Genomic DNA, 15,855 nt, shown 5'->3' with positions numbered 1-15,855 from the left:
GCCACTAAGTCTAGACAACGTTTGAGTTTTGTTAGACACAGGCAATGATTAGACAGCTCGCGACTGTGAAAGAAGTCTGAAGTTTGGAAAAAGTGTGCATTACAGTTATTTCATTTTATAATAGTAAAAGTAAAGAACTCTTTGAAGAAACTTAAGTGTTCTATATAGTTTGTTTTGCAGTCATTGTCAAATTGCCTTTGATATTCTAGTGCATGTGACTCGTAAATATGCATTAATCAGCATTGCTGTAGATCACCACAGACTTTCAGACTCTACATTGTGCGTCTGCATTTGACTTGGATGACAACCGGCAAGCTCATATTCTCCTATAAGCTTTTAATTACCCTCCATTGTGCCTGTGCACTTTGAACTCTATGACATGCATGACTCTGTTTCTGCATACCGTACACAGGGACAAGTCTTTGTCATTCTCTATCAGATTCCCAGTGCTTTAGCAGGAGCTGAAGACCAGATCAAACACACCTGTTTATATCTCACATTCAAACAACAGCATCGGTCTGTTCAGCATTGGAACCCTGCACTGGACTCTGCTAATCACTGGGGCACCTCAAGGTTTAGTGCTCGGTCCTTTTCTTTTCTCCATTTACACAAACTCAATGGGCACGATCATAAAGGCACATGGCTTCTAGTACAACTTCTGTGCAGATGATATGCGGCTCTATCGGTTTTTTCAATCTGATGATCCCTTCATCTCATTTTGTATCTCTGCCTACCTTTCAGATATCTGAATGAAGTATGCCATCTTCAGATCAATCTTTTAAACACAGACCTTCTTGTAAATCCAGCCTTAATAATTAACTTATTAATTGAACACAATATGACTGTACAATTGGGTTTTAAAATACTAACACCAACCAGGACAGTAGTGAACCTGTGTTTGATGGCCCCTTGAAGTAGAGTATCTTAAGAATGGCCCGGACCTGCAGGTTTGCACTTTATATCTTGCACTTTATTACATCTGAAAAATCAGACCCTTCCTGACCTAAATATCCTGTGTAACTTCTCTTCCAAGCTTTAGTCATTTCCAGACTAGACTCCTCTGTTTGCTGGCTTTCCTCAATACACTCTACACATTATACCTTAATTTTTCATTAATGCATTATACGCTTTGGATAAAAGCGTCTGCTAAATGACTAAATGTAAATATTTTATGTATTATATATTTTTAAATTGGTAAATTATAAAAAACTAAACATTAAAGTATATATATTTTTTATTTATTTAATTTATTATTTAAAAAAACAACCCTGTTCACTTAAAAAGCAGGTTTTGTGCTGATTATGTTACCACTGCTTTGGGATTTAATGTTACAGGGTAAAAGCTGAGTGCAAAAGTTGTTTAGCTTGATTATAAGTGTGAACATAATGAAACACGGATAAAAACTGTAAAAGAACCATGTGATGAAGCAGATATATGACATCACCTGCTTATATATTATTTCAAAAGGATCAAGCCACTGAAATGCATGAGAGCTCTGAACAGAAAGAGCAGATAAATTATACATTTTCTTAGAAATCATTGATTTCAAAATATTGGTAGTATTACAATTCCATATAACCCAGTAAAATGTAATGATGTGTTGGCTGATATTCCAGTGAATAAAAAAAGTGTTAGGAAATATGTTCTTCTGCAATACACCCTAAGCGAAGTTAAATAATCTAAAATGTGACTAAATTCAGTGTTCTACTAATTGCTTCATGGGGTATAAATGGGACAACTTGCTAGCTGTTTTTTTTTTTTTTTAAATGCTTGAACTGAACTGTTCAGCATAAACACATGCTGCCATTTGTTATGCTGAATTTACTCTGCATTATAAACAGTCTTTACTTCCTGATGGCACCGCGTCATTCTATACACCATAACCTGATGTTTATTTTATTTCGTCAGCGATGATGAGTCTGATTTCCGGCACCAATAACAGCCCAGAGGAAGCCAAATGAAGCATTCCTGCAAAATGCATGAGCTCAGAGGCTCCTGCTGAAAACACACGGGTGGAGTCACAGGAATGGATGAGCGGCTTGTTAGAGAGCTGCAGCTTGTTAGAGAGCTTTTGTCGCAGCAAATCCTGAATGGCCCCCAGGCAAATGTACATATAGCTCTTTTGTTTGTCTAGCTGTGTGTATGTGTCTGTGGGTGTGTCTGTGTGTGGTGAATGCTTGTATGTTTGACAGGAGTGACGGGATAATGATAAGAGGGTCTCGTCCCATGAGAGTGTGTGTGTGTGTGTGTGTGAGGTTGAGCTGGAGGTGTTGGGCTTCCTAATGAAGGACGCCGACAGTCACACCATTGCAGACAACACAATGCTGTAGACTCTCTGGATTAACGCAGGTCATCCTGATCCACCAAATCCCTCAGCAGACGGGCTCGTCCTGTGTGGCAAAGCTCAAGACCAAAGAGAAGCAGCGGCCACATACATGAGTCTACTTTCACAGACTCCACAGATGATTTTTAGCTTCACACGATGGCTTTGTGTGAGGAACAGACTTAAATGAGCTGTTATCCATTGCAAATCTTCCCCTCTGCTGCAGCTCTCGAATGTCTCTTGTGCTTTTACGTGTTCAAACTTGTTGTGTGAAGATGCATTGCTTCCTCTGTTCTATTCCCGGCTGAACGCAGTCAATCACGCTGTGTTTAACCATTTGCAGATAGCAGGGAAAAGCTGACGGGCCAGGCTTTATCTGTGGAGGTGACCCTTTGATCTGGCCTACAGATTAACCCTGGACTCACAGAGACTCCAGATTCACCTCCAGACCCTCACAGCCCAATAAAAGCACACAGGACCAGCCGTTTAATGCACAAACCAGGAGGATTGTGCAAGCTGTAGTCTCCTGCAGCAGGGTATGGTCCACCGCAATGAAGCATCGCCATCACTGAATGATTCTGAGAGCTGGAAATGTACTTTCAATACAAAATTTAGTTACTGCATGTGTGAATTTGTGAGTGAAATTGTATTAGGGTTTAATGCAACTCTTGAGCAAAGTGGTAGGATTTCTGTGATGAACCCAGTGCTTAAAAAATCACTGAGCTTCTGGAGTTCTCATGCAGTACAGTACGATGTTTTTTAGAGAAATAAACCATACATGGAAAACCAAAAACATAGTGTAAGTGGCAATTAATGGGGTACAAACACTTTGGAAAAGGAAGAACATGACTTTGAAAACTGCAGAAAAGGAAGAACATGAACTCTGGTTGTAATTTTCAATTTCCTTGATCAAACGTTCTTAAACCATAGCAGCCACAAGCTTTGAAAATGGATGAAATTTGGTGTGCCTCTTCATATTGTTCTAGTGTCCATGTGTTCCAAGTTTTGTGAGGTTTGGACACTGGATTCCCAACATACAGGGCAAAAAGTCATCATGGGCCACATCCAGAAAATATATACTCACTCAAACTTGCCAGGCAAAGCGGATAATCTAAATTATTTTGATAATTTTTTCCACGAATGTTACACAAATGTCATGTCAATCAGATGGACAGTCTAGTTAGAGTACGAAAAAGAGGTTTCCAAAACATTAAAATGGCTTTAAATACTACAAAATTCAGTGAAAGGAGTTTCCAGCCCATAAGATTCTTGAAATATAAGCATTGACGCATATTGATTATAGCAACACCTTGCTGCCAACTATCACAGTTTGGTTTGTAGGCCCACACAATCCTACAAGTGTTCATATATATTGGAGGAGGTTCAGGATCAAAGCAGTACAGGACCTCGCAGGAGCCAAAAGCACAAGTTCCCATCGGCTTAGTAAAAGAGCCGCAGGATAAAATCTGCTGTAAGATTCGGACTCTCAGTCCAGAGGTGTGAGATGACCGTCTCCTGAACTTCATATGCACATGAAGAGCCCTGAATGCAGCAAAGGCCTTACAGGGATCTTCATGTATTATTATTCAACCCCAGAATCAAGACGATGAGGTATCATGTTAATACGGCCACCATCATTCCTTCAGGACAAGCATACTTTCTATTTTATGTTTGTCTGTAATTAACTAGTCTGATGACTGAATAATGGTACGTTACGAAATGCATGGGATGTTTTAAGCATGTGCTCAAAATGTACATATTTTCACCAAAAGGAGGTTTACTGTTTTACTAAGAATGATTATTACTCTTTAACTTTCATGCACTAGTTCCTCCATAGGTGTCTGACTTCGAGTGTTTTCCCACATGCCCAGCATTTATACATCAAGCTGCTTTGTGGCTTTCATGAGTACAGCCTCAGATTAGAGATTTAACACTGCCCTATATAAGTAAATATAGTTTAAAGAAGTGAATTCGTACCACATGAGGATTTTCCTAGTTTGCGTTTTCTCTCGCACTAAGTCACATCTGAGCAGCTGTGAGTATATTGCATCGACATTCTTCACGAGTACGAGCGATCAACAAGCAGATTCACCGCATCCACTCAAAATGACGGCTATATTGCACTCCTTTCATGTACACTGGCATGATGACTGGCTATTTACCCTCCCTGATCCCGCTGATGTTTGTTTTAATTTCATGTAGTCCTCTGCCCCGCCGGGCTTACTTTCTACATGCAAAGAATAAAAAATCATCTGCTGGAGCTCTGGGAAAGCGGCCCTTTTCCAACCCGTGCCTACAGATGCTTTGAATTTAGGGAGATTTTCCTGCGAGGAGAGAGCTGCCCGTATTTCCTGTGGATTAGTCCTCAGATGGTGCCCTTCGAGGAGGTCTGCGCTGGGAAACTGACCCGCTGCTGACTGCCAATAACCCCGGGATAAGAGCTTGAGAAAGAGCTGAGAAACTGAGAGCTGCTGCTCTACACCATCAACCCAACGAAACTGCTGCCCGACATACAAGAATACTCTAGTATTCATCTCTAATGAGTCCGAAGCTATCATAATTCACATGGATAAACATCACAGTAGCTGAAAGGATGTATGAAATAAACTAACTAATCCAAATGTTTCCTTCACAGTTCCTCTTTTGTCTGTATTCAATGTAAGATGACCACATTTTAAATATAATACTGGACAAAGGGCTCCATCTGCTGACACCAGTCACAAATTACACAAGTTATGCACTTCATATATATATATATTTAGTTTTCAATTATTGTAGATACACTTTATGCAAATTAACATTGTGATACACATTATACATTGAAACAACAGAACAAACTAGACTAAATTATGCAGTAGTCGCAGTGCCGACACAAAACCCAATCCCTCTGTTAAAAATCAAATCAAATCAAAGACTCCAAACTGTTGCTGTTATAATAAAGTACCAAAAATATTTTACCCCCCAAACTTCATCATCAAGCATAAAATAATAATTTTTTCACCTCTGAAATCTACAGAGGATTTTCTACTTCAGTTGGCGTCGAGTTTGGCCATTTCCTGCACGTAGATCCCGATGCTCTCGCTGTCAAACAGCACAAAGTACACCGTCTTGATGGAGGACGACATCGTTGTCACAAAGTAGCTGGAGATGGCCTTCAGAATGAGCTGAGCGGCCGTCTGCTTCGGAAAACCGTTTCTATAGACGAGAAACACAGCAAAGCATGCAGCGTCACAGTATTCAGGAACCGTAACACTTCAACAACCATCTGATGGCAAACGGCAAAAATAATCATCATTTAGCTATTAGTATTTAGCATCTCAAATGGATGAGGAAACTACTAAGTATATCATTTTCACATTTCCCCTTACATTATGCACAACATGCATTTTGCAACATCTATTATTAATATTGTTAGTTGAGGTTTAAATATATCCCTTTAATTCTAAATTAATCTTTTAACTACTAACTTCTACTAACTTATTTAACAAAACCAACCTAATGTTTATATTCTTTAAGTTGCGATGAATTTTTTCTTCGATATTATGATTTTTTTATTTTATTTTATGCATTTAGCAGACGCTTAAAAGCGACTTACAGTGCATTCAGACTATACATTTTTTTTACCAGTATGTGATCCCTGGGAATCGAACCCACGACCTTTTGCGCTGCTAACGCAATGCTCTACCACTGAGCCAGGAACACATGATGTACATCTGAATGAAAAACAAAAAATGTAGTGCGGGACCTGGTTTTATGTACCAGTTTTTGATTGGATGTTGAAGTGTGGGCGTGGCTCTTAAGCGTATGCAGATGAGCGTAAGCATGCAGGGGGCGGAGTTTAGGAGGACAAATGTGGTTAAAAAAAGAACCAAATTGTTCACAATAAGCTGTATTTAAATAACAGATTGAATTGAATTGAGTGAATTTACATTTCCATTTAATGCTGACTTTAATATTAGAGGTCAGTTTTACTAACAGCTTGCGCCAGCGCAAACCATCTTTTGGCGTTAAAATAGTACAGTCAGAATTAGCTCTGAAAAGATGTGGACGCAGTTGTTTTTGTGCCTGACCTTATTAAAATATGCATTTATAGGAGTTTGCCTTTCAGACACAAAATTTATGGGAGGAGAGTATTCAAATGAATCACGCAACGTTTGCGCTCGTCAAATTACTAGTATTTGCGCCATTATATAACAGCCAAAAAAAGCATATTTTAAAGCAGACGGTAATTTGCACTGCTCTTGGTAGATCACGCTGGTCATTATGGAAATGATCTGCTGCGTCTGTGTTTTTTAATGTGTGCACTGCTAGTAAATCACTCGCAGAATTTCCCCTCCCATCGGCGCTTTTATGAAATTGCGATCTAACACTAATTTGCCCTGTTTAGTAAATCTGGCCCTAGGGCAATAAATTACTTTAATTACTGTATTTATTACAACTAAAGTTGTACCTGCCGCTGCCGATGGAAGGGAAGGCCACAGATTTGAGCATCTTCTCGTCAGCGAGAGCCAGACAGTTCTTCACCGTCTTATCCAGCATCTCCTCACATTTATCCGAGCCCCAGCCTGGACTGTTACAGTGGATGACGAACTTGGCAGGAAGACCGTATCCTGAGGTCATGGCCGCTGAGGAACAACAAAGATAATGAACTTATCAGGATAAATGACCTTATCAAACATACTGCAACTTATCCACAATTAACAACAACTCCTTAAGATCAACTCTCTTATCTGAATAAAAAAGTAAGCCATGAGAATTCATTAAAGCATGGCTGAAGAGCATGACAAAGCATTTTAAGAACGAGCGTTATCAGACTTTTTTAACAGCAGCATCTTGTCTGTCATTACAGAGCCTGTTCACACCTGGAACTGACTTCACGCAGCTTGTGATCAGATGTAATAGCAGGTGTAAATGTACCTCCTGCCACCTCCAGAGGGCCGTTGCTCTTGCGTAGCTCCAGAACCGCCTCTGCAAACTCCTTTCCTCCGATCTTCTCCAAAGCACTGCCTGAGAGAGACACTGAGCTGTGATGCTGAGCACACGTGTGTTTAAAGCTGCCGTCACTCCAGCGAACCCTAACCCTAACCCTAACCCAGCGTGTCTGATTTATTACTGAATTGAGCAGTGAGCAGCTCACGATCCGCTGCTTTCATCGTATATAGTATTATAATAAAAGTAATATATTTCTAGTCTTGCTTAATATTGTTTTTAAAAATAATAATTAAAAAAAAACAGTAAATAAAACCCTTCATCTTACGGCTATTAAACAAGATTTTTTGAGGTGGTTCTTTTACATTGAAAATACATACAAAATTCTTGTGTATATATATATATATATATATATATATATATCATAGTTTTTTCCAATACTGTGCAGCCATTCAACAAATTTCATCCTAATTCAGTCTTTTACAACAGTTTATGTTTGAGTGGAACTCAACTCGTATTTCAGTCAACTTTATATTGATTTGCTGCTAAAGTGCATCTGTTTTTGATTGAAGTCTCCAGTCTTCAGCCGTGATTGTGACAGACTTCTAACAAATGAGGATGATTTTTCATCCCCAGGCAGAACTAACAGACGAGTCTGAGTAATGACTATGCAAATGTACTGGCTGTTATACGTTAAGCTATATGTTGAGTCATGGCCATTCTGTAGGTACGTGAGGTAGCGATGTGTGCGTTTGCACTCAGTGAAGTGAATTTGCAGATTTAATGTCACTTCTGATCTCCTATTGCGACACGCCATCTGTTGTTTAGAGTCGAGTGACACCAGCTTTAGACACAAGAGCATCTTAATCACAAACAGTGTGCAGAATCACTGCCATGCTTTACAGAGACAGTTCACCCAAAAATACCAATTGTCATCATTTCAAATCTAATATCAAATCTATGCATGAATACAACCACGCTATTTAGACATGATGCATACCTTGTTATTTTCAATGAGCAAATATTATAAGATGGCATTATCAATATTCATTTTGAGTCAAAGTGGCAGAGCTGTGGTGTTTTCTGCAGAACTGCTCCTTTACCTACTTCACCACCTATGTAGAAGGTGGAGTTGGTCGGGTGAACAACCGCTTCACTTTCGATGCTGGCAATGTCAGCTTGCACAACTTGCAGCTACAACAACAGGCAAACAAATACAGTGAGAGACAAAAGCTGTGGAGAATGAGGTCAAACCATGACGAGTAGACAAAGACCGGTTTGACTGGAAAAGACAAAAGTAAAAAGAAGGAGAAACACAAACACATACATACAAGACTGCTGAATCCATTCATAAGATGACTGATCGATCCTAAAAACCTGCTGGGTAAATCTCATCAACCTGTCCTGGTCACATTTTACCACCAAATTGGGAGGAAGTGATATGAAATATATACAGTAGTCAACATTTGAAGTGGATCAAAAAAGTTCATCAAAGTTGTCCCAAGACAAGAGTCCATTTTGGTTTTAGGACAACTTTGATTAACTTTTTTGATCCACTTCAAATGTTGACTACTGTATACTGAATGAGGAAAGTTTTGTGTACAGTGACTATTTCAACCATCACTCTCAACAACTCAAAATAATGTATCGAAATTGTCCAGCATGTGCAAACTGGCATAAAAACAGTGATATGTACTACAGTATTAAGAATCAACACTGAGAATAAAGGGAAATGTAGCCGCAAGAACCAATTAAGGGGCCAAGCACAAGAGAGGCAGAATGAGGAGCAATCAGACCAACCTCAACAATGAGTAATTAATGACATTTTAAGGTGATTTTACTCAGACTGGCTAAAAAAATCATAAATTCAATCATTAGTAATATGATTTAAAGGTTTATCAATTTTGACCAATAGGTGGCACTGTTACCAAACTGATGTGTTGTGGTATTCTCTGTGTTCTGTGGTGTTCTCGTCATGATCCAAGCAATCTATCAAGGAAAGTCTCATGCCAATAGGCAAAGTTAATCAAAAGTTATGTTCATTTTTTAATTTCATTATCATTTTGACCAATAGGTGGGGCTGCCACAAAATGTAATAAGTACCATCAGGGTATGGTGCTGAAAACACATACACATGTAATTTTGTAATGATACGCCAATGAGTTTGTAAAATCTTGCATTTTGCGACAAAATTCTAAATGGCCGACACCAGAAATGGTGGACATGGGAAAATTGGGTACCATTCTGCCTCTCCGAATGTCTTGTGACCAGTCTTGTGATTTTGGGCCAAACCCTTAAGAAGTTATTTGCAAAAATAGCCATTTTTCACATCTTCTGACCACTAGGTGGCGCTGCGCCAAAACTGTGCAGGTACTCTCAGGTCATGGTTATTACAACACCCACCAAGTTTGGTTTGAATACGCTAAAGCGTTGCAGAGATATAGCCTTATGTCCACTTTGGAAAGCTCTTCGACAAATTTGTTCACGCTCATTCAGAAATGGTTTGACTGATCAACTTGATTTCCATGTTTTTTAATTGACATGGTCTGAAGCGGATATGGTTAGATTTTCATGAAAATTAGACAAAAGGTCTAGGAAGAGTTCGTAAAAAGACAAATACTAAATTGTGGGAAATGACGGCATTGGGTGTTTTAGGGTGTGACCATAGGACGGATTTTGTTTCTAGCCCTAATGGTTCAAAAGTTATTAGCACAAATGTAAGTGCAGTTTTGAGCAGTTGGTGGCGCTAGAGGGTTTGAGTTAGAGACTCCAAATCTGGTGTGCTACATGTTGAGACTGTCCTTTATCTGTGTGCCAAATTTCATAATTACTTACCATACGGTTCTATGGGTGGCCATAGACTCAAGAGCGGAAGAAGAAGAAGATGACGACGACACAATAGGTGCATTCGCACCTTTGGTTCTTGGCCGCTAATTACAAAACCATGACAGTAATGAGAATGAGATTTATTTATTTCATTACAGTTTTGGGGTGGATTCTACTAGATAATTGGATTATTATTGTTTTCTTTTGATTTCGGGGTGAAATGTGACCTGGACGTGTGAGTTTAGCCCATCTACCAGTTAAAGACCCTGGAAATGTGATTGAATATGGACAAAACTGACCATGCTGGCTTTAACCAGAGCTCTGTTCACATGGATTTCCAGGCAGCCAAAAACTGCCATATTAGGCCCAGATGTGAACTGCTGGATCCATAAAAGCAGATCTACAGCATCTGAATGAACATGAGTCTCCATGGCAGCTATAAGCGCTCACCTAAATCATCTTTAAGGTCAAAGTCAGCATTGGTGGGGTTGATAACCCCTTCCACGTAAAAGGCAGGTTAGGTTAGTGATCTGACTGTGAATGAGATTGAGCTGTGGAGAGATCATGCAGCAGGATGGAGAGAGATCAGGACAGAGTACAGCAGAGGCGTTACACAGCAGGCCACACGCTACAAACAAAACTCTAAATGTCTTACATCAGTTTCCAAGAAAGCTGCACAGAATAATGTTTGCTGGACAGCGTGACAGTGGGCTTCTTTGCATGTTTATGACACAAACTGACAGTAGAAACACTCTGTATTTGCCTTACTGTATGTGTCAGTCAGTGGTCAGTCAATGTGTTGTGCTTAACCATAAGAGGTCAAACTAAACATCGCATTAGCTGTTTTGTTTTGATTCATTTCTGATGAAAATACAACTTCCAACAGATCTCTATTATGCTACTTTTTAAAACATTTTACAAATGAGCTTAAGGCTTTAATAGCTTTGATCAGAAACACTAGATTATAGAAATAATGTTTACTGTTCCATTAAATCACATTTCTTAAATCAAGATACAGATGCAAAATGACATGAGATAAGAAGTCTTGTTTTCTTGAGAAACTGATCAAAATTACATGAGTTTATGTTTAAAACAAGAACAAATATCTGCCAATGGGCCCAGAAAAATCAACTTAATTCAAAGAAAACAAGTTTCCTATTGAACGGTCTCTCCCATTGCATTGAACGCTTATGGGGGTAAACTCCTGTTTACTCTGATACTGAAGTCTGATTTGTTCACATTTGTGTAGCTGCACAAACAAATGGTGCTTCAGTCTGCCAAATGGGTGGAGCTGACTGCTATATAAGTCGGCTCTGAGCGCAATTCGTCAGAATTTTCTCCTTCAGTGCAAAGATCATCTCCTCAATGGACTCTGAAGCTCGAAGCTCGAAGCCTGCAGCTTGCCGTAGAAGAGCAATGAACGGTTTGATTTTTTTATGCGGACTGGAGGAGAATGCTGTCACTGATGACTCTATATTCACTGACAGCTTCAGATTTAGAGGATTGGGCATATTCCGGAGAGGATCCTGGCACCCTTCTCCCCAATCGGCTGGGCCTTGGTCAGCTTGGTGTTGCGTGGATTTGAAGGAGATCAAGGACTCCTTCCTCGACTCCCGTCTCCCCTAAAAGGTTATGCGGCCTTGTCATAGACATATTTGCAAAGCACTTCACTGCAGCACAGAAGTCGTCGCAGGTCATGCGCTAATTCCCGCCTAAGCGCTCCAGCTCTGCAGCTTGTTCAGGTAGCCAAAAGGCTCTGTCTTCCCAGCAGCCTGCAAAGCCCTCACTGTCTCCAGCTCAGCCTCGGTTAAAATCAGGGCCTGGGCTCCGACAGCCCTCAGACGGCTAAACACTATCACTTTTCCTAAGCGCCAGGGACCGCACGAGTGGCGTTGGACCCTGTGCCACAGAAGCCGTCTTGATCTCTATGCAGAGAGGAAAAAGTCCTTCACACCGTCCTTCACACTCAGCACGTGCCCGAGCAAATTACTGCTGTAATAGCAAACCCACATACTCAAAGAATAATACCACAAATGTCAATTCCCTGCCTCCTTGCAGCAACCTGCCACTCGAGAATCTCAGACCACTTGCTGCCCCGCTCCAGTCACAAAGCAGAGACTATCTTGCTGGACAGCTGACGCTATAGCCCTGGCTTACACCTCAGTGGGCTCACAGTGTCCTATTGGAGTGAGAGCCCACTCCACCAGAGGAATGGCCTCCTCCTGGGCTTGGTCCAGTGGAGTTCAGTTGGTAATATCTGTGCAGCAGCCGGCTGGTCTTCGCCATCTGCCTTATCCAGATTTTATAACTTGGATGTCCCTGCCCTACAGGCACAGATTTTGCCTTTTAGGAGCCCGCATTACCGGCGTTCTGGGGCTGGGCTCGCAGAGCGACTTCGTTCTGCACTTGCTTATAGCACAGCGCTATTGGATGCGTTCCCATAATCGTTCAACGCAACAGGTTGAACGGTCACTAGTGTGATCTTGGGAACGAGTGTTGCATACGCCGCTGTGCTATAAGGCTGCATGCAAGTCAACGACTGTCGCTGTCAGTTGAAAGATTTTGGCGAATGGCACTCAGAGCCGACTTATATAGCAGTCAGCTCCACCCGTTTTGGTGGGCTGAAGCGCCATTTGTTCGCGCAGCTACACGAACGTGAACAAATCAGGCTTCAGTATGAGAGTAAACAGGAGTTTACCCCTATAAGTGTTCAACACAATGCTCGTTCCCTTATCTCATGGAACCGAGGTTACGTTAGTAACCAGAGCATTTTCATTCCCTGTTGACAGACATTTGTTCTTGTTTTAAGCATAAACTCACTTCATTTTGTTCAAATTCTCAGAAAACAAGAATTCATATCTTCAATTTTCATCCCAAGTAAATAGGCCATTCAGTGTCGACTCTACCAGAGGTCCCTGTCTCAGATATTTGATTTTGTTCTTTTTTTTTTTCTGATGAGAGAAATACAAATATCATCATTCATCATTTGATAATCACATTTACTCGCACTCAGGTTGCACCAAACCAGTATGACCTTTTTCGTGGAAATCAAAAGAAGGTATTTTGAAAGATGTTTTGAAAGATTTTATTTGTGCTCCAAAGGACAAAGAAAATCAGTGGCTGTCCTGTGATCAGTGTGCGCAATTCAGTCTCCATTTAGCATTTTAAAATGATTACTGACCAAAACAAATGACTCACAAGTCATATTTCAAGATCAATGCGTATTAATCAGCAGGATTTGTAATCGATGCATCAAGATAGCAAGTGCATCGTTACACCCCTAATAGCTACAGATGTTTCATAAAACAGCAAGATGGATAGACAAAAAGCTAATTATTAAAAAAAAAAAAAAAGAGCAGTTACTGTAGTAAGAGTGTAATCTAATGATAGCAGCTTTACCTTCTGGCCGAGGAACAAGCTTTTGGAGGAGAGGACAGTGAAGCCATCGGCCGGGCCGCCCGCTGTGGTGCTGCCATCTGTACCCGCTTTAGCCATCGCAGCCCGTCTCTGTCACAACAACAACACAGCAGAGCAAACTTCTGCTTATACTGCACTGCCTTAATGCAGCCAGTGATAATCTTACTGGATATGAGAGCTCAGAATGATGATAAACGGCTTAACTATGCTGAATATTAGGAGGTTAAAAACAAGTTTCGCACCAGACACTGCTTATGTGTTAGGGTTAGTATGACATGTTAGAGTTAATATAATGTGTTAGGGTTAGTTTAAGGTGTTAGAGTTAGTAAGACGTGTTAAAGTTAGTATGACATGTTAGAGTTAGTAAAGCATTTTGGAGTTAGAATAACATGTTAGAGTTAGTAAGACGTGTTAGAGTTAGTAAAGCGTGCTAAAGTTAAAATAACGTGTTAGAGTTAGTGTGAAGTTTTAGGGTTAGTATAACATGTTGGAGTTAGTAAGACGTGTTAGCGTTAGTAAGATGTGTTAGAGTTAATAAGATGTATTAGCGTTACTATAACGTGTTAGGGTTAGTATGACATGTTGGAATTAGTATAATGTGTAAAGAGTTGGTATGACCTGTTAGCGTTAGTAAGATGTGTTAGAGTTAATAAGACGTATTAGCATTAGTATAACGTGTTAGGGTTAATATGACATCTTAGGGTTAGTATGACTTGTTAGCATTAGTATAACGTGTTAGGGTTAGTATGACATGTTAGAGTTAGTATAATGTGTAAAGAGTTAGTATGACCTGTTAGCATTAGTAAGACGTATTAGCGTTAGTAAGATGTGTTCGGGTTAGTATGGCGTGATAGAGTTAGCATAACATGTTAGGGTTAAGTGTTCAATGAATACCTTTACTCTTGAGGACTTTTTGGTGCCCAGCTTCTTGACAGGTGCTTTGTTGGCGGTCTTGGACTTCTTTGTTGGTGGAGGAGTGATGACGGCTTCGAGCTTTGCTTTCGATCCTCTCTTCTTAGACAGCAGCTCTGGGTTGATGTTGGGTAAAACTCCTCCGGCAGCGATGGTGACGCCCCTCAGCAACTGCACCAGCGTTAAACAGAGACAGGAACACATCTTTGCACCATAAAACACACCTGATCAAAATAAACATGATTTCATCGTCTTTCATTCCAGAAGCACGGATCATGAGGCAGTGAATGAGTCTGAGTTTCAGGAGCAGGAACGTCAGAGCCAGTCTGCAGGTTTTGGTCGGTCTGAGTTGACAGATTTCACAGAAAATCACGTAGTGTATGATGGACATCCAGTCTGAGGTTTTCAAACATGTTTGGTATTTTGAGCCAATTTTAGACATTCGTCATACTTATTCTAGCAATGAAACATGAGTTTGTTGTGAGAGTCTGATAGCGTGTGATCCTCAGTCGTTTAGCGTATGTCCAGTTTTTCCTCTGGCATTATCTACAAAGTTGTCAGGTGTAGATCAATTTCCAATATTATTACAACATTACATCAAAAACACTCAATTTTTCAATAGAAGCCTGTGATTTTTGCATATGCGTGGTTTGAGAATATTTGATCCTGAACTTGTTACCTGATGAAGCTCCTCATCATTGGCGATGGCTAGTAAAATGTGTCTGGGTGTGACGCGGCCCTTCTTATTGTCTCTGGCTGCATTGCCTGCCAGCTCCAGGATTTCAGCTGAAAGCACCATGCATGAAGAGCTTCAAGAGGACAGAAAGGCTTCTGATGCAGTGCATCGATATAGATGGTTACAGATGCATCGTACCTGTCAGGTACTCCAGTACTGCAGCCATGTAGACTGGAGCTCCAACACCAATCCTGTATTTGGGAAGCCCTCTTTTAATATAGCGCAGCATCCGTCCCACAGGGAAGATCACACCAGCCTTAGCAGACCTGGACGTCTTGGAGATCTTCTTCTTCCCACCTCGACTGGACATGATGCCTGAGGAACAAACATGATGAAGTTTCTCTGCCCTGTCCATGCATTTCAGCAAAGCGTGCTGGCACAAAGAATAAGTCTTAATATTAATTCAAACTAGTTATTTTTGTGCAAATAAAAAGTTTATGTGCTAATCTAATTATGATATATTCTGTGAATGATGCATATGCTTTATATGTCATCAGTCAGTATTTCAGAGACTTCAGTAGATGTTAAGCAGTAATTAGGCTAGTTCAAACACATCCACTTTTTCTGAGTGAACGAGATCATCAGCGCACAAATATGATTCTGTCGTATTTTATTCTGACATGAACACATCTGAACACAGTTTGTGCATGTGACAAGTTAGTTGGCAGCGACAATAAAAAGTAGCATTGCAACATCAACATTAAAAACAAAA

At 40.4% G+C, this 15,855-nt stretch overlaps 1 protein-coding gene across 1 annotated transcript; it reads right to left on the bottom strand.

Annotated features, from left to right (window-relative positions):
- Window positions 1-5,005: 5,005 nt before the first annotated feature.
- Window positions 5,006-15,824, bottom strand: macroh2a1 (macroH2A.1 histone). The gene is made up of 9 exons (XM_016460318.1): window positions 15,578-15,824; window positions 15,282-15,538; window positions 15,087-15,193; window positions 14,390-14,578; window positions 13,478-13,585; window positions 8,356-8,446; window positions 7,241-7,330; window positions 6,774-6,948; window positions 5,006-5,518 (listed from the first exon to the last, which is right to left on the bottom strand). The coding sequence occupies exons 2-9, from the start codon at window positions 15,496-15,498 to the stop codon at window positions 5,353-5,355; spliced, it is 1,143 nt and encodes a 380-aa protein (XP_016315804.1). The 5' UTR covers window positions 15,499-15,538; window positions 15,578-15,824; the 3' UTR covers window positions 5,006-5,352.
- Between the last annotated feature and the right edge of the window lie 31 nt (window positions 15,825-15,855).

This window comes from Sinocyclocheilus anshuiensis, unplaced genomic scaffold (assembly GCF_001515605.1).
Source record: "Sinocyclocheilus anshuiensis isolate Anshui unplaced genomic scaffold, SAMN03320099.WGS_v1.1 scaffold2749, whole genome shotgun sequence".
NCBI classification, from domain to species: domain Eukaryota; kingdom Metazoa; phylum Chordata; class Actinopteri; order Cypriniformes; family Cyprinidae; genus Sinocyclocheilus; species Sinocyclocheilus anshuiensis.
This window is presented reverse-complemented; position numbering and strand designations above follow the sequence as displayed.

Excerpts from the sequence above, each read along its gene's own strand:
- macroh2a1 (XM_016460318.1), bottom strand. The coding sequence starts at position 15,498 with ATGGACAGGGCAGAGAAACTTCATCATGTTTGTTCCTCAGGCATCATG. Across the intron at positions 13,586-14,389 it reads AAAAGTCCTCAAGAGTAAAG|AGACGGGCTGCGATGGCTAA; the intron begins GTATTCATTGAA and ends TTGTTGTGACAG. Across the intron at positions 5,519-6,773 it reads CCTTCCATCGGCAGCGGCAG|AAACGGTTTTCCGAAGCAGA; the intron begins GTACAACTTTAG and ends TCTCGTCTATAG.